This window comes from Oncorhynchus tshawytscha, unplaced genomic scaffold (assembly GCF_018296145.1).
Source record: "Oncorhynchus tshawytscha isolate Ot180627B unplaced genomic scaffold, Otsh_v2.0 Un_scaffold_1341_pilon_pilon, whole genome shotgun sequence".
Lineage (NCBI taxonomy): Eukaryota > Metazoa > Chordata > Actinopteri > Salmoniformes > Salmonidae > Oncorhynchus > Oncorhynchus tshawytscha.
Window position 1 is genome coordinate 1,420,436 of NW_024609828.1, and position 18,227 is coordinate 1,438,662.

At 45.1% G+C, this 18,227-nt stretch overlaps 1 protein-coding gene across 1 annotated transcript in view; it reads right to left on the reverse strand.

The window, feature by feature from the left end:
* Positions 1-11,093, reverse strand: part of LOC112242699 (centrosomal protein of 112 kDa) — a 156,606-nt gene extending 145,513 nt beyond the window's left edge. The window contains 4 exon segments of the mRNA XM_042319193.1: positions 928-1,071; positions 4,133-4,251; positions 4,767-4,866; positions 10,958-11,093. Coding sequence (XP_042175127.1) covers positions 928-1,071; positions 4,133-4,251; positions 4,767-4,866; positions 10,958-11,068 — 474 coding nt within the window. The 5' untranslated portion in view covers positions 11,069-11,093.
* Between the last annotated feature and the right edge of the window lie 7,134 nt (positions 11,094-18,227).

An 18,227-nucleotide genomic window follows, 5' to 3' on the forward strand; every position in this document is an offset into this window, starting at 1 on the left:
CCTCATGTTGCCATCTATTATGTGAAGTGCACCAGTCCCTCCTGCAGCAAAGCACCCCCACAACATGATGCTGCCACCAACATGCTTCACTGTTTGGATGGTGTTCTTTGGCTTACAAGCCTCCCCCTTTTTCCTCCAAACATAACGATGGTCATTATGGCCAAACAGTTCTATTTTTCTTTCATCAGACCAGAGGACATTTCTCCCAAAAGTACGATCTTTGTCCCCATGTGCAGTTGCAAACCGTAGTCTGCCCCCCCCCCCATGCTTTTTATACTTGCATACTATTGTTTGTACAGATGAACGTGGTACCTTCAGGCGTTTGGAAATTGCTCCCAAGGATGAACCAGACTTGTGGATGTCCACAATTTTTTTTGATTTTCCCATGATGTCAAGCAAATATTCCCTGAGTTTGAAGGTAGGCCTTGAAATACATCCACAGGTACACCTCCAATTGACTCAAATGATGTCAATGAGCCTATCAAAAGCTTCAAAGGCCATGACATAATTTTCTGGAATTTTCCAAGCTGTTTAAAGGCACAGTCAACTTAGTGTATGTAAACTTCTGACCCACTGGAATTGGGATATAGTGAATTATAAGTGAAATAAACTGTCTGCAAACAATTGTTGGAAAAATTACCTGTGTCATGCACAAAGTAGATATCCTAACCGACTTGCCAAAACTATAGTTTGTTAACAAGAAATGTGGAGTGGTTGAAAAACGAGTTTTAATGACTCCAACATAAGTGTATGTAAACTTTCAACTTCAACTGTAAGATAGGACACCTCACCCTTCATGTCAGCTCTGCTTGTCCGCAAACACTTTATGAGGGGGTGTGTTCAAACATGAGACAGAGGGTGTATACAGTAAGTGTTACTGATGGTGAAAACAGTGTTCCTCCAACTTCCCCAATCTCCCCCACTCACGGTAGCCTGTGTCTGGGCGCCATACTCAGCCTCCATCTTGGCCAGCCTCTGGTTGGTGTCCTCCAGCAGCACCTGAATGTTCTCTGTTTGCTTCTTCTGCAGGTCAAACTTCTCTTGCTCCATGCCCGCCACCGCCGCGTGCAGCTGGGGGGAGGAGGGGCAATGGACACCACAGCGTCAGTCAGCCTATCACAGCTACTACGTGTGGTACCTTGGCTACCTCCACTGGCCCAGATGTCCAATCAGAGACATTCTACTGTACCAACTCTGGCCTGTTCTGCGTCTCTCTCTCTCTGCGTCTGTCTCTCTGAGTCTGTCTCTCCCTGTGTCGCTCTGTCTCGCTCTCAATTTCAATAGATATATCAAGTAGAGGTCGACCGATTATTATTTTTCAACACCAATACCGATTATTGGAGGACCCAAAAAAAAGCCGATGCCGATTGATCGGCCGATTTTAAAAACATGTATTTGTAATAATGACAATTACAACAATACTGAATGAACACTTATTTTAACTTAATAATAATAACATCAATAAAATAAATTTAGCCTCAAATAAATAATGAAGCATGTTCAATTTGGTTTAAATAATGCAAAAACAAAGTGTTGGAGAAGAAAGTAAAAGTGCAATATGTGCCATGTAAGAAAGCTAACGTTTAAGTTCCTTGCTCAGAACATGAGAACATATGAAAGCTGGTGGTTCCTTTTAACATGAGTCTTCAATATTCCCAGGTAAGAAGTTTTAGGTTGTAGTTATTATAGGAATTATAGGACTTCTAGGAATATAGGAATAGGAATTCTTTCTATACCTTTTGTATTTCATTAACCTTTGACTATTGGATGTTCTTATAGGCACTTTAGTATTGCCAGTGTAACAGTATAGCTTCCGTCCCTCTCCTTGCTCCTACCTGGGCTCGAACCAGGAACACAACGATAACAGGCACCCTCGAAGCAGCTTTACCCATGCAGAGAAGGGGGAACAACCACTCCAAGTCTCAGAGCGAGTGACGTTTGAAACGCTATTAGCGCGCACCCTGCTAACTAGCTAGCCATTTCACATCGGTTACACTAGCCTAATCTCGGGAGTTGATAGGCTTGAAGTCATAAACAGCGCAATGCATGAAGCATTGCGAAGAGCTGCTGTCAAACGCAAGAAAGTGCTTTTTGAATGAATGCTTACGAGCCTGCTGCTGCCTACCATCGCTCAGTCAGACTGCTCTATCAAATCATAGCCTTAATTATAACATAATAACACACAGAAATACGAGCCTTAGGTCATTAATATGGTCGAATCCGGAAACTATCATCTCGAAACTAAGACGTTTACTCTTTCAGTGAAATACCTAACCGTTACGTATTTTATCTAACGGGTGGCATCCATAAGTCTAAATATTCCTGTTACATTGCACAACCTTCAATGATATGTCCTAATTACGTAAAATTCTGGCAAATTAGGCAGCCCAAACTGTTGCATATACACTGACTCTGTGTGCAATGAACGCAAGAGAAGTGACACAATTTCACCTGGTTAATATTGCCTGCTAACCTGGATATCTTTTAGCTTAATATGCAGGTTTAAAAATATATACTTATGTGTATTGATTTTAAGAAAGGCATTGATGTTTATGGTTCGGTACACATAGGAGCAACGACAGTCCTTTTTCGTGAATACGCATTGCATCGATTATATGCAACGCAGGACATGCTAGATAAACTAATAATATCCTCAACCATGTGTAGTTAACTAGTGATTATGATTGATTGACCGATTGTTTGTTATAAGATCATTTTAATGCTAGCTAGCAACTTACCTTGGCTTACTGCATTCACGTAACAGGCAGGCTCCACGTGGAGTGCAATGTAATCAGGTGGTTAGAGCGTTGGACTAGTTAACTGTAAGGTTGCAAGATTGAATCCCGAGCTGACAAGGTAAAAATCTGTCGTTCTGCCCCTGAACAAGGCAGTTAACCCACCGTTCCTAGGCTGTCATTGAAAAGAAGAATATGTTCTTAACTGACTTGCCTAGTTAAATAAAGATTAAATAAAGGTGTAAAAAAAATAATAATAAAAATAATCGGCCAAATGGGTGTCCAAAAATACAGATTCCCGATTGTTATGGAAACTTGAAATCGGCCATTCCGATTAATCGGTCGACCTCTAATATCAAGTCACCCCTTATTCAGGGGCGAGAGACCTTCTTTTAAAACCTCTTAAGGATCTCTACGGATAGGTGTCCCACACTCAGGACGTTTGAGCTAACATAGGCTAATGCGATTAGCATGAGGTTGTAATTAACAAGAACATTTCCCAGGACATAGACATATCTGATATTGTCAGAAAGCTTAAATTCTTGTTAATCTAACTGCACTGTCCAATTTACAGTAGCTATTACATTGAAAGAATACCATGCAATTGTTTGAGGAGTGCACACAGTTATGAAATTGAAAAGTTATTAATAAACCAATTAGGCACATTTGGGCAGTTTTGATGTAAAAGAATTGAACAGAAATACAATGGTTCATTGAATAAATTGTGCCTGGGCTGGAATAATACATTATGGCCCTTCGCTTGAATTTCAAAGATGATACAACAAAAAAATAATACAAAAAAATGCATGTTTTTTCTTTGTATTATCTTTACCAGATCTAATGTGTTATATTCTCCAACATTAATTTCACATTTCCACAAACTTCAAAGTGTTTCCTTTCAAATGGTATCAATAATATGCATATCCTTGCTACAGGGCCTGAGCTACAGGCAGTTAGACTTGGGTATGTCATTTTAGGTGAACATTTTAAAAAGGGGGCAGATCCTTAAGAGGGCAGAAGAGTTACATCTAAGCAGAGCTTCCCTTATGGATTTCACTATCATACGCTTGGTGACCCTGAACAGATAAGGGAAAATGTCATTAAGATCTCATTGAGTAGCTTAGTTAACTAGAGTTAGCGGGACTGAAAAGACAATTTAGAGAAGAAGTACTAACATTATTTTTCCAGTAAAAGAAAACACACAGGCCTGGCCGAGTGAGCCTACAAAGAAACGTCTAGAATAAATATTTCCCAGCTCTATAGTGAACCTGGCTTGGTTGAGGTCAGCCCAGATTCTGCCCTTTCAAATCCTTCTATTGCAGCCTTCCTCAGGCTTAGGAGTGCTTAGTGGCTAGGGCTGGTTGGAAATCGACTTCAGCCCTTCAACTTTCCTTTACCTTTTTCTCCCACTCGTTTTTCAGGGAGTCGGTGCTCTGATCTGACATCTTCTTCAGCTCGCCGATCTGCTTCTCTTTGCTCTCACGGATGACCTGGGACTCGCGCACCACGCTTTGAACTGTGGATGGAAAAAACACACACACACACACACAGACAGAGAACTCAGTAAGGCCCAGCCTCAGGGCCCACACACACACACACAACATTTGTTTCTTTCACACTACTTCAAGCAAGTTCTGTGAAAGTCACGTTTTGTATCCCTCGTCATTGTTGTTTCATATTGTATGTCAGCACTGAGAATATATCCAATCTCCCATAGTATAAATGGGTTAAAGCTGAGTATAGAGAACGTCTGCAACTAAATCGCTCTGTGCTGGAAGTGTACTGTACAACATGCACTGTCACTAAAGAATCTGTTTATGACAAGTGTGAAATATCAGAGTCTCATAAACATGCTGTTAGAAGGAGCACAGCTGGGTAGCATCGGGCCACACCAGTGGGGTCTCACCCTGTAACAGTAACACTGAGTTTAAACTGGGGTTTTACTCTGAGTGTGCAGAGACACACTGGTGTAAATATCCCCTTGAGTCTGCCTCCAGGCTCGACCCCCACTATGACCCCACGACCTCTCACCTTTCTTCTCCAGCTTGCGCACACTCTCCTCCGATTCCTTGTGCTTGGCTCTGTACATGGTCTTCAGCTCATCGATCTCGCCATTCTTACGGTCTAAAATCTAAAGTGGAAAAGGGGGCAGGTAAATTCAACCTGTTCAAAAGTGTTACACGTTGTTTCATAGAGTTGCAAAATGTTGTATAAATAGTGTTGTTCCAGACACACCTCATATTCAGCTCTTCCTTCATTTCTCATCTACTGTTTTTGTCCAGGTGGTTATTTATTTTCGAACCTTTACCGACAGGTTTTTACCTAGTCCGCTCGGGGATTCGATCTTGCAACCTTTCGGTTACAAGTCCAACGCTCTAAACAATGGGCTACCTGCCTGGGTATGCAGATATACAGGACATATCTGAGCATAACATTCAGGAACATGCTCAGTAGAAATGATGTGCTTCAACATGATTTCAGTGCACTGTGGTGGGTGCAAAATGTGTGTCCTCATACCTTTGCAAGCTAGACTTATTGAAAGTGAACCACTTAAATTAGTAGCCCAAGGCCCCGTCCAGAACCAACCCCTAGCACTAGACACTTGTGTAGATCTGAAAGGATTGGATAGGTATAAGCAAGATGGTAAAATAATCAGCCGGGTGGACAACCACACCTATCCAATTCTTTCAGATCTACATGAAGTGCCTGGGGAACGGGCTAGGGGTTGTTTCTTGACAGGGTCCATAATGGAGCAATATTGTATAATTGCTACACCTGAGGTTGAGATTGCCTGACTGATTGCCACCAGCTGTCTCTAACTGAAAGCTAGACGAGTCAAGGTGCCAATACAAGGAGAGAGCAGCACCCTCACAGTTAAAGGGCCTCAGACGTGTGTGCTCAGTCCCCTCCTGTACTCCCTGTTCACTCATGACTGCATGGCCAGGCACAACTCCAACACCATCATTAAGTTTGCTGATGACATAAAAGTGGTAGGCCTGATCGCCGACAACGATGAGACAGCCAATAAGGAGGAGGTCAGAGACCTGGCCGGGTGGTGCCAGAATAACAACCTCTCCCTCAACGTGATCAAAACTAAGGAGATGATTGTGGACTACAGGAAAAGAAGGACCGAGCACGCCCCCATTCTCATCGACGGTGCTGTAGTGGAGCAGGATGAGAGCTTCAATATCCTTGGTGTCCACATCACCAACAAACTAACATGGTCCAAGCACACGAAGACAGTCGTTGGCATGGGTCCTCAGGTTCTCAAAAGGTTTTACAGCTGCACCATTGAGAGCATCCTGACGGGTTGCATCACTGCCTGGTACGGCAACTTCTCTGCCTCCGACCGCAAGGCACTACAGAGGGTAGTGCGTTCGGCCCAGTACATCACCCGGGTCAAGCGCTCCAATCAGCCAGCAAAGTGAGGGGATCAGGCAGCAAGCTAAGATCCCCAAGATCAGGCAGCAAGCACAGGTCCCTTAGATCAGGCAGAAAAAACTGGTTCCCTGGATTAAGCAGAACAAAAATGTCCCTTGGATTAAGCAGAGAAAAATGGTCCCTGAGTTCGAGGAGCCAGGTGATATGATTAAGCAGATCTTTCCTGATCCTGTTCTACCTCCATTCAGATGTATTTTTCAGAACCATAACAGCTATGAATGAGGCAGAGTGGTCTTGTCCAACACCCGCTACTCTCCAGGAGACACAGCTCAGCCCTCTTTTAATGTTGTATCCCATGAAGTCAGTAAACCTGTACCTAACAGCATCTCCTTAAATCCCTAGTTAAATCCCTAATCCAAAGTTGTGAAGTATCCTCAGAGGTAATGTACTGTTCCTTATCTGGCATAGACTCTCAAATTGAAATGTTTGTTATCTAATTCTCATTTAAATAACTGTTTCCCCCTCAGAAATAACTGACTGGACAGTGAGGAAGGCTGAAATGCTGGCCTTCAGAATGTCATATGCAGCTTGGCTCGACTGTTATTCATGCTACTTTGTAATGACCAGATTTCAAATAAAACTTTCAATTTGAATATGCATGCTGTCTATTTATACACACACGTTGTTAGTTATTTTTTTATGATGGGCTCTGTGCTGTTTCTGCTTGACAAATGAATGTGTATGTAGAATTCTAGCTATCGACAGTTTGATTACTATTTCAGGGTGTTGTAGGCTACCTAGGTCAGACTATCAGACAGCACACAGGGTCCTAAGAGCTTTTATATCTGACATGTGTCCACTGAGGCTGGGAGCCCTCCAGTGACTGGTTCTAATGATTTCTCGTCAGCCCATTGTGTGACCGAGTGCAAACTCACTTTTCTGACAATGCAGATGTACTGCCACTTTGCTGCACAGGAGTTGAGACTTATCTGATGGGACAGCCTCTGGCCATGTACACAGGGCACCACAATAAATTACACATCTGCTCATGTCCTGTCATTTTAGAACATTCAATTCTCTGGCAACAGCTCTGATGGCATGCTGACTGCATTCATGTCGAATTACACGCTGCCTCAACTTGAGTCGTGTAACACTTTTGACAAAACTGCTCATTTTAAAGAGGCCTTTTATTGCCCATAGCACAAGGTGCACCTGTGTAATGATCATGCCGTTTAATCAGCTTCCTGATATGCCACACCTGTCAAATGGTTGGATTATCTTGGCAAAGGAGAAATGCTCACTAACAGGGATGTAAACACATTTGTGCACAACATTTGAGAAGCTTTTTGTGCATATGGACATTTTCTGGGATTTTTTTAAATTTCAGCTCATGAAACATGGGACCAACACTACTAGGTTGCATTTACATTTTTGGTCAGTATATAAACTCAACATGCAACAATTTCTAAGATTTTACTGAGTTACAGTTCATATAAGGATCTATGGATTTCACATGACTGAGAATACAGATATGCATCTGTTGGTCACAGATACCTTAAAAAAGAGGGAAGGGTGTGGATCAGAAAACCAGTCAGTATCTGGTGTGACCACCGTTTATCTCATTCTTGTCATTCACATCTCATTTGCATAGAGTTGATCAGGCTGTTGATTGTGGCCTGTGGTTGTCCCATTCCACTTCAATGGTTGTGTGAAGTTGCTGGATATTGGCGGGAACTGGAGCACGCTGTCCTACACGTCGATACAGAGCATCCCAAACATGCTCAATGGGTGACATGTCTGTAGAGTATGCAGGCCATGAAAGAACTGGGACCTGTTCAGCCTCAATCAATTGTTTCCCGATCCTTGTGACATGGGTCCGTGCATTATCATGCTGAAACATGACGTGATGGCGGCGGATAAATGGCATGACAATGGGCCTTAGGATCTTCACGGTGTATCTCTGTGCTTTCAATTGTGTTCGTTGTCCGTAGCTTATGCCTGCCCATACCATAGCCCCACCTCCCCCATGGGGCACTCTGTTCACAACATTGACATCAGCAAACTGCTCGCCCACACAACGCCATACACGCGGTCTGCTAGTTGAAACTGTGATTCATCCGTGAAGAGCACACTCATCAAGCGTGCCAGTGGCCATTGAAGTTGAACATTTTCCCACTGCAGTCGGTTACAACGCCAGCCTGTAGTCAGGTCAAGATCCTGGTGAGGACGACGAGCTTCCCTGAGACGGTTTCTGACAGTTTGTTCAGAAAATCTTCAGTTGTGCAAACCAAAAGTTTCATCAACTGTCCAGGTGGCTGGTCTCAGATGATCCCGCAAGTGAAGGACATACTCCCAAATTCTTTGAAAACGACGTTGGAGGCGGCTTACAGTAGATCGTGGGGGGGGGGGCCCTAACAGTAGAGAAATTAACATTCAATTCTCTGGTAACAGCTCTGGTGGACATTCCTGCTGTCAGCATGCCAATTGCACGCTCCCTCAAAACTTGAGACATCTGTGGCATTGTGTTATGACAAAACTGCACAATTTAGAGTGACCTTTAATTGTCCCATCACAAGGTGCACTTGGGTAATGATCATGCTGTTTAATCAGCTTCTTGATATGCCACACCTGTCAGGTAGATGGATTATCTTAGCAAAGCAGAAATTCTCACTAACAGGGATGTGTGTGTGTGTGTGTGTGCAATAACATTTGATTTGATTTAATGAGAGATACACAACATCAACAGAATTCCCTTCCCCAAACACATCTCATAACAGGAGGTGTCTACAGCTGAGCCTTGACTGACTTCACTGCATCCTCTGACTCCATTACATCCCCTTCCAATTCGGACATCAAATAAAATATCACATGCATGAGTGAAACATATATATTTTTAAATAACAGATACCAGTACATTGTTTTAGAAACTATGAGCACAGGGCTCTCCATTGTACTGAACTGATTACAGTTATGCATAGCAGTACATGCTAGGAGGCTAATCAGTGTTATTGGGAATGATGATATCCTCAGAGCTGTATTAGTAGAGGGGACCTGACCATGAAAGAGGTGGTTTTACAACACATGACAGACAGAGAGAGAGAGAAGGAGAGAGAAACAACACAAGTTCAGGACTGTGGACCATTTCACAGCGCCGCCTTGTCTTTTGATACACACGGTGGAGATTTGATCAAAACCCCCTGGAAGAGAGATTATTTCCCCTCCGAAACAGTCCCAGGGACCATCAGAGGGTTATTTGTCCTGGGTTTTGTCTGTTAGAAGTGCACTCTGTGTCTAAGCCTGTTGTGGCCAGAGTGAGTGGGATGGGAGACATGAAAGGGAAGGGAGTGAAAGGGGGTAAAGGAAAGTTCACAGAACATTTAGGGACGTCCACTTTTCCCATTTTCCCATCGGCCTTCCTGAGAGGAGAGAGGAGGGTGTGTTTTGGGCACACGTAGAGGGCCGTTGTAACGGGGTGTCAGAGATGGGGTCCAGAGGGACTGGAAGTGGGAGCAGAGGAACGACAGCTTTTAGGATGGTAATTGTGGGTCTTTTATAACATCTCTATTGCAGAGAGACTCCAGCCAGCCTGACTAACTAGACACTAATACTATCCCACTGTCTGGAGGAAGAGGTGCCATTACATTACACACAAAGGCATAGCATACAGCAATCTGAGATAGCATAGCAATCTGAAGATGTACAATATGGGTTGTTATTTGTTAACCATCTCTTTAGTCTCAATGGAGCTTGATAATCTAGGCTACACAGCATTATGAAAAAAAGTTGTTCACTATCGTGGTATTCTAGCCATCTCGGATCCTTAGAGGATTGGCTCCTCGGGCAGCACCTTCTAGATGGAGATATTAAACCCTGTTTGTTAATGCGCTCCAACACTATCGTTTTAAAAAACAAATACAGGCCTGCCTGAGCTAATTATATAGCTATTGTGCGACCACACACACACTATTGATCCATGGCTATACATACCATACAACAGTCAGGCCTGTTCTCTTGTTATCCTCTCTCATGTTATCTATGAGACGATGACCAGTCTAACCACCATCAGCACCACATACTCATCCATAATTCATCTACCTGGTGCTAATTAAAACTAGCGCTAGCCAGCGTCCCCATGCGCCTTTGAATGGGCTTGTTAAAGTCCCTCCTCCACCACCACTCCCCCTTGAAGACATTAGTCAGACGCCCGGGTAAACAGGGAACAAATTGAATCCGACATCGCTCGCAATCTGTACACAATTAGTGTGATTTGCCTGCAATGACAGAGACACTAAAGAGAGAGGGATGGAGAGCGAGAGCGGGAGAGGCTGGGTAGTGGAGGAGCTGTCACCGTGTCTCCTGTCAAAGACAAAGAGTTCATCGACAGTTTAGACAGAGGGAAAATGGGACTATTTCTGTTTTATTTAAAGATTCTGTGGCAACAATGAAACCAGACGTTTTGGGAGGAAGTTGACAGATCCCAGGTGCTGGATGTGGAGCTGAGCCGATACACCCCTGGTGAAATGAAACTAACAGAGAGCCCAGGGAGGAGGGAAGGAGAAAATGGTGTGAGCCCAGCCAAAAACACATCAGATGTAGTGTCGGGGTGGGAGTGGTGAAGGATGCAGGGAACATCACTCTTGTTATACCTACCTTCTGCACTGTCGCACTTTACTGTGCATTTGTCCTCCATAATTTAAATTCATGGTTTTATGTCTGGGCGGTACTATAACCTCCCTACAGATGATATTATGGCTGTATGTGTGAAGTTATCTAAAATATGAAATAATCAAACATATTAAATCATTAAAATAATGAATTGATAAGTCAGTCAGCACTCTGACCTTCTGCACGTCTGCATCGTGCTTCTGCTGCATCTTCAGTTTCTCCTCCTGGTGCTTGGCCTCCAGGACTTTAGTCTTCATCTCAGCCTGCACAGAGACACACAGCACCATGACAGACAGGGGAGTCAATACACACATCGTCAAATGCAGCACAGGAGATGGACAAAATAGCAACGGCAACGGCCGCTGCCCCTGTTTTTACTAACTAGGCCAACTAATGGCAAGTAGTGGCATTTCAGATATTTACTGTTGATGACGCAGAGAGCATCAGCGCTGTCAATGAATCAAGCTTCATAAACATTTCTAAATATATTTATCTACAAACAGGACTTCAAATGTGGGTAGGAGGGATGTACCAGACCCAACAGTGTGTGTGTGTGTGTGTGTGTGTGTGTGTGTGTGTGTGTGTGTGTGTGTGTGTGTGTGTGTGTGTGTGTGTGTGTGTGAGATAATAGTGAAATACAGTATTAGTCAGTGACAGGAACAGGCTTGGCCAGAGAGAACAAGGCATTATGTAGGCTACAGTTATCCACTGACAGTCGGCTCCTTTCAGTTCAGCTCAATATACGGGGGATCAACAGTTCAACCGTCTGAATCTGCATGTCAAGACAGAGCTCCCAGAGCCCTTCATTCACTCCCACACACACAATGCCACAGGAAAATAATACACACTTAGTTAATACGCCAGAAGTGTACACACACAGACAAAGTAACACACATCTACAATCGTAATTCTAAATATTTATACTCACACACTCAAACCAGGTAGACACATGAACACCCACTTTCAGATACGGCTTGCTATTACAGAGTGGCCTTAATACTAAACGACAAGCACATACCCTCTCAGTGTCTACCTAACACAGCTCCTCCTAAGTCATATGTCCTTCTCATCAGCCCTGCCAGAGGTCATGTTGCTTTGTGGCTTCAGGTTTCCTGAGTAAAATACTGGCGGACACAGGCCTTTCATCTGGCTAACGAGACGCTCTCACCAACACGTGGGGAGACTGATAGGAGATGCCACACTGTCCCGTGGCGAGCCCTGTATGGGCACCTTCCCCTACTTCTTTGAACTGCCGATGGCGGTTGTTGTGTTGTTGGCTCACTCTGTCTAGTAGTATACTAGGTGAGGAGAAGGCATGACATGTGCTCCTGATCTGATGTGCCATTGTAGAACTGTCTGGCCTCAGGACTTGGCAGCTCTGGGGCCAACAGACACACAGTCATCCAGTCAGCAGAAAGAGTTTGCTAACGTTGTCAACACAAATGGGAATTAGACAGGATGAGTTCGTATTGCTTTGTGACTAATGTACTTACTCACAGGTTTTAGTCACTGGAGGGTTTGATGCATTGTTCAACTCTGGGGCTCTGTGACAAATACGTCCTTCCAGGTTGGAAAATACCTTTTGGGCAGTCATGTAACCTGTATCTGCGGAGGTAGCTTAGATGGTTAAGTCCCCTATTGTATTGACATTTGACAAACTAGCCAATACCTGCCCCATCCATTCTCACAACAACGCTAATGTTTGCTTTCGAGCAACAAGGATCTGTATCGTACTCATTCCCAGGGTCTTCTACATTCAAACTAGATGAGTCCTATTGTAAACTACTGCTTCCATTATCCCACAACTTCAACTAAGTCTGCTAGACTTATCCTCCTTCAATGGTGCCATGTGATGTTCTCTCTTGTTTCGCTTTCTTTTCTATTGAATTACCACCATTTTCTTGTGCAATCTGAGACCACAGGAGACTTGTTGGAGGAGAGATTAGGCTGATTGAAGTGAGGGAGTCTAGTAGATTTTTCCAGCAGCGCTCCAAAACAAGTGGGTGTCACTTTCGCATCACCTCTTCAAATGGGCTTTTTAGAAAGTTTGTCAAACTACATCAGGGGCGTTTGAAAAATGGTTTATAGAGGAAATAGAAAGAGGGAAGAAGGGAGGGAGAGAGGAGTGAGAGAAGAGGATGGAGGAAGGAGACGATGAGCAAGGACGAGGGAGAGAAGAGGAGAGAGGAGGAGCGAGAGAGAAGGAGCGAGAGAGGAGGAAAGAGAGAGGAGGAAGGAGAGAGGAGGAAGGAGAGAGGAGGAAAGAGAGAGTAGGAAGGAGAGAGGAGGAAAGAGAGAGTAGGAAGGAGAGAGTAGGAGCGAAGAGTAGAAAGCAGGAGAGAGGAGGAAGGAGAGAAAGAGGAAGGAGAGAAAGGATGGAGAGAGTAGGAAGGAGAGAGGAGGAGCAAATGGAGGAGCGAAGGAGTAGGAGCGAGAGAGGAGGAAGAGAGTAGGAGCAAGAGAGGAGGAGCAAGAGAGAAGGAGCGAGAGAGTAGAAAGGAAAGAGTAGAAAGGAGAGAAAGAGGAAGGAGATAGGAGGAACGAGAGAGGAGCAGCACGAGAGGAGCAGGGAGAGAGGAGGAGCGAAGAGTAGAAAGGAGGGAGAGAGGAGGAAGGAGAGAGAGGAGGGAGAGAGTAGGAAGGAGAGAGGAAGGAGAGAGGAGGATCAAATGGAGGAGCGAGAGAGTAGGAGCGAGAGGAGGGGGAGAGAGAGGAGGGGCGAATGGAAGAGCGAGAGAGTAGGCACGAGAGAGGAGGGAGAGAGAAAGGAGGGAGAGAGAAAGGAGGGAGAGAGGAAGAGCAGGAAGGAGAGAGTAGGAGCGAGAGAAGAGGACAAGCGAGAGAGGAGGGAGGAGAGAGGAGGAGCGAGAGAGGAGGAAGGAGAGAGGAGGAAGGAAAGAGAAGGAAGGAGAGAGGAGGAGGAATAGAGGAGAAAGGAGAGAGGAGGAAGGAGAGAGGAGGAACGGAGAGAGAAGGAACGGAGAGAGGAGGAAGGAGAGAGGAAGAAGGAGAGAGGAAGAAGGAGAGAGACACGCACACCTCAGGTTTCTGAGAAGCTTCAAAATCAGGCATCTCTGTGTGACAGAGGTTTTTCTTTTGAAAAGTTGTTTCTCTCTTAGATGCCATGTTGTTGACACCCAGCTCAGGAGAGGAGAGGAGATGAGGGAAGGATGAGAGAGAAGGTAAAGGGTGAAGGTGTGTTGAGAAAGGAAAGGATAGAGAGGGAGGAGGGAGACAGAAAGAAAAAGAGAAACACAGAAGCAACTGCTCTCACTTTTCTTTTCTCAGAAGCGACCCTGGGTCCAGCCTTTTTTCCCCTTGGGGAACGCGCTCACAAAATGCCTGCTAACTGCTGGGCCCACAAAGCACAGTTGTGTTTATGTATCTTGCTCTGCAGCAGAACTACAATGCCCTGATAAAGCTTTCATCTTCCATAAACACAGATGTAGAGAATATTCCCTCTGCAGTGCCCTGCTAGCTATCTACTGAACACCATTAACATGCCATTCCTCCACTGGGAGGAGAAGCTAATGGATCTTAGCATGATAATTGTACTCTGAGGTAAAATGCAAAACACTACAACCAACAAAGTTTTTAAAAGGAAAGACTTTTGAATGTCACTTAATGTCATGATAATATTGGGCTTCAGCAGAGACAAAAGACAACATTTCTTCCTAAAAACAATTCACTACTACTATTCAACATCAAATCAAATCAAATTTTATTTGTCACATACACATGGTTAGCAGATGTTAATGCGAGTGTAGCGAAATGCTTGTGCTTCTAGTTCCGACAATGCAGTAATAACGAACAAGTAATCTAACTAACAATTCCAAAAAAACTACTGTCTTATACACAGTGTAAGGGGATAAAGAATATGTACATAAGGATATATGAATGAGTGATGGTAACAGAGCAGCATAGGCAAGATACAGTAGATGATATCGAGTACAGTATATACATATGAGATGAGTATGTAAACCAAGTGGCATAGTTAAAGTGGCTAGTGATACATGTATTACATAAGGATGCAGTCGATGATATAGAGTACAGTATCTACGTATGCATATGAGATGAATAATGTAGGGTAAGTAACATTATATAAGGTAGCATTGTTTAAAGTGGCTAGTGATATATTTACATCATTCCCATCAATTCCCATTATTAAAGTGGCTGGAGTAGAGTCAGTGTCATTGACAGTGTGTTGGCAGTAGCCACTCAATGTTAGTGGTGGCTGTTTAACAGTCTGATGGCCTTGAGATAGAAGCTGTTTTTCAGTCTCTCGGTCCCAGCTTTGATGCACCTGTACTGACCTCGCCTTCTGGATGACAGCGGGGTGAACAGGCAGTGGCTCGGGTGGTTGATGTCCTTGATGATCTTTATGGCCTTCCTGTAGCATCGGGTGGTGTAGGTGTCCTGGAGGGCAGGTAGTTTGCCCCCGGTGATGCGTTGTGCAGACCTCACTACCCTCTGGAGAGCCTTACGGTTGAGGGCTGTGCAGTTGCCATACCAGGCGGTGATACAGCCCGCCAGGATGCTCTCGATTGTGCATCTGTAGAAGTTTGTGAGTGCTTTTGGTGACAAGCCGAATTTCTTCAGCCTCCTGAGGTTGAAGAGGCGCTGCTGCGCCTTCCTCACGATGCTGTCTGTGTGAGTGGACCAATTCAGTTTGTCTGTGATGTGTATGCCGAGGAACTTAAAACTTGCTACCCTCTCCACTACTGTTCCATCGATGTGGATGGGGGGGTGTTCCCTCTGCTGTTTCCTGAAGTCCACAATCATCTCCTTAGTTTTGTTGACGTTGAGTGTGAGGTTATTTTCCTGACACCACACTCCGAGGGCCCTCACCTCCTCCCTGTAGGCCGTCTCGTCGTTGTTGGTAATCAAGCCTACCACTGTTGTGTCGTCCGCAAACTTAATGATTGAGTTGGAGGCGTGCGTGGCCACGCAGTCGTGGGTGAACAGGGAGTACAGGAGAGGGCTCAGAACGCACCTTTGTGGGGCCCCAGTGTTTAGGATCAGCGGGGAGGAGATGTTGTTGCCTACCCTCACCACCTGGGGGCGGCCCGTCAGGAAGTCCAGTACCCAGTTGCACAGGGCGGGGTCGAGACCTAGGGTCTCGAGCTTGATGACGAGCTTGGAGGGTACTATGGTGTTGAATGCCGAGCTGTAGTCGATGAACAGCATTCTCACATAGGTATTCCTCTTGTCCAGATGGGTTAGGGCAGTGTGCAGTGTGGTTGAGATTGCATCGTCTGTGGACCTATTTGGGCGGTAAGCAAATTGGAGTGGGTCTAGGTGTCAGGTAGGGTGGAGGTGATATGGTCCTTGACTAGTCTCTCAAAGCACTTCATGATGACGGATGTGAGTGCTACGGGGCGGTAGTCGTTTAGCTCAGTTACCTTAGCTTTCTTGGGAACAGGAACAATGGTGGCCCTCTTGAAGCATGTGGGAACAGCAGACTGGTGTAGGGATTGATTGAATATGTCCGTAAACACACCGGCCAGCTGGTCTGCGCATGCTCTGAGGGCGCGGCTGGGGATGCCGTCTGGGCCTGCAGCCTTGCGAGGGTTAACACGTTTAAATGTCTTACTCACTTCGGCTGCAGTGAAGGAGAGACCGCATGTTTTCGTTGCAGGCCGTGTCAGTGGCACTGTATTGTCCTCAAAGCGGGCAAAAAGTTATTTAGTCTGCCTGGGAGCAAGACATCCTGGTCCGTGACTGGGCTGGGTTTCTTCCTGTAGTCCGTGATTGACTGTAGACCCTGCCACATGCCTCTTGTGTCTGAGCCGTTGAATTGAGATTCTACTTTGTCTCTGTACTGGCGCTTAGCTTGTTTGATAGCCTTGCGGAGGGAATAGCTGCACTGTTTGTATTCAGTCATGTTACCAGACACCTTGCCCTGATTAAAAGCAGTGGTTCGCGCCTTCAGTTTCACACGAATGCTGCCATCAATCCACGGTTTCTGGTTAGGGAATGTTTTAATCGTTGCTATGGCAACGACATCTTCAACGCACGTTCTAATGAACTCGCACACCGAATCAGCATATTCGTCAATGTTGTTGTCTGACGCAATACGAAACATCTCCCAGTCCACGTGATGGAAGCAGTCTTGGAGTGTGGAGTCAGCTTGGTCGGACAAGCGTTGGACAGACCTCAGCGTGGGAGCCTCTTGTTTTAGTTTCTGTCTGTAGGCAGGGATCAACAAAATGGAGTCGTGGTCAGCTTTTCCGAAAGGGGGCGGGGCAGGGCCTTATATGCGTCGCGGAAGTTAGAGTAACAATGATCCAGGGTCTTTCCACCCCTGGTTGCGCAATCGATATGCTGATAAAATTTAGGGAGTCTTGTTTTCAGATTAGCCTTGTTAAAATCCCCAGCTACAATGAATGCAGCCTCCGGATAAATCGTTTCCAGTTTGCAGAGAGTTAAATAAAGTTCGTTCAGAGCCATCGATGTGTCTGCTTGGGGGGGGATATATACGGCTGTGATTATAATCGAAGAGAATTCTCTTGGTAGATAATGCGGTCTTACATTTGATTGTGAGGAATTCTAAATCAGGTGAACAGAAGGATTTGAGTTCCTGTATGTTTCATTCATCACACCATGTCACGTTAGTCATAAGGCATACGCCCCCGCCCCTCTTCTTACCAGAAAGATGTTTGTTTCTGTCGGCGCGATGCGTGGAGAAACCCGCTGGCTGCACCGCTTCGGATAGCGTCTCTCCAGTTAGCCATGTTTCCGTGAAGCAGAGAACGTTACAGTCTCTGATGTCCCTCTGGAATGCTACCCTTGCTCGGATTTCATCAACCTTGTTGTCAAGAGACTGGACATTGGCAAGAAGAATGCTAGGGAGTGGTGCACGGTGTGCCCGTCTCCGGAGTCTGACCAGAAGACCGCTTCGTTTCCCTCTTTTTCTGAGTCGTTTTTTTGGGTCGCTGCATGTAATCCACTCCGTTGCACTGGTTGTAAGGCAGAACACAGGATCCGCATCGCGAAAAACATATTCTTGGTCATACTGATGGTGAGTTGACGCTGATCTTATATTCAGTAGTTCTTCTCGGCTGTATGTAATGAAACCTAAGATGACCTGGGGTACTAGTGTAAGAAATAACACGTAAAAAAACAAAAAACTGCATAGTTTCCTAGGAACGCGAAGCGAGGCGGCCATCTCTGTCTGCGCCGGAAGATGGGGATCCCTTTAAGGACATAAAGTGCATAACTAACAAAAACAAAAACAATACCCATTCAATCTAAGAAAAGACAGAATATCTGAGTACGATATGCCTGCCTTTGGATTGTCGGCCATTTTACCCTAAAAGCCACTGCATAGAGAGCTCCCTTAGGAACTTCACAAGGCTCAGTGTTGTCCTTTAACCACAATCATACAATCAGAGGGGCTAGTCGTCTGAATCAAACACAGAGCTGAAAGGCCTTCCCATAGGACCC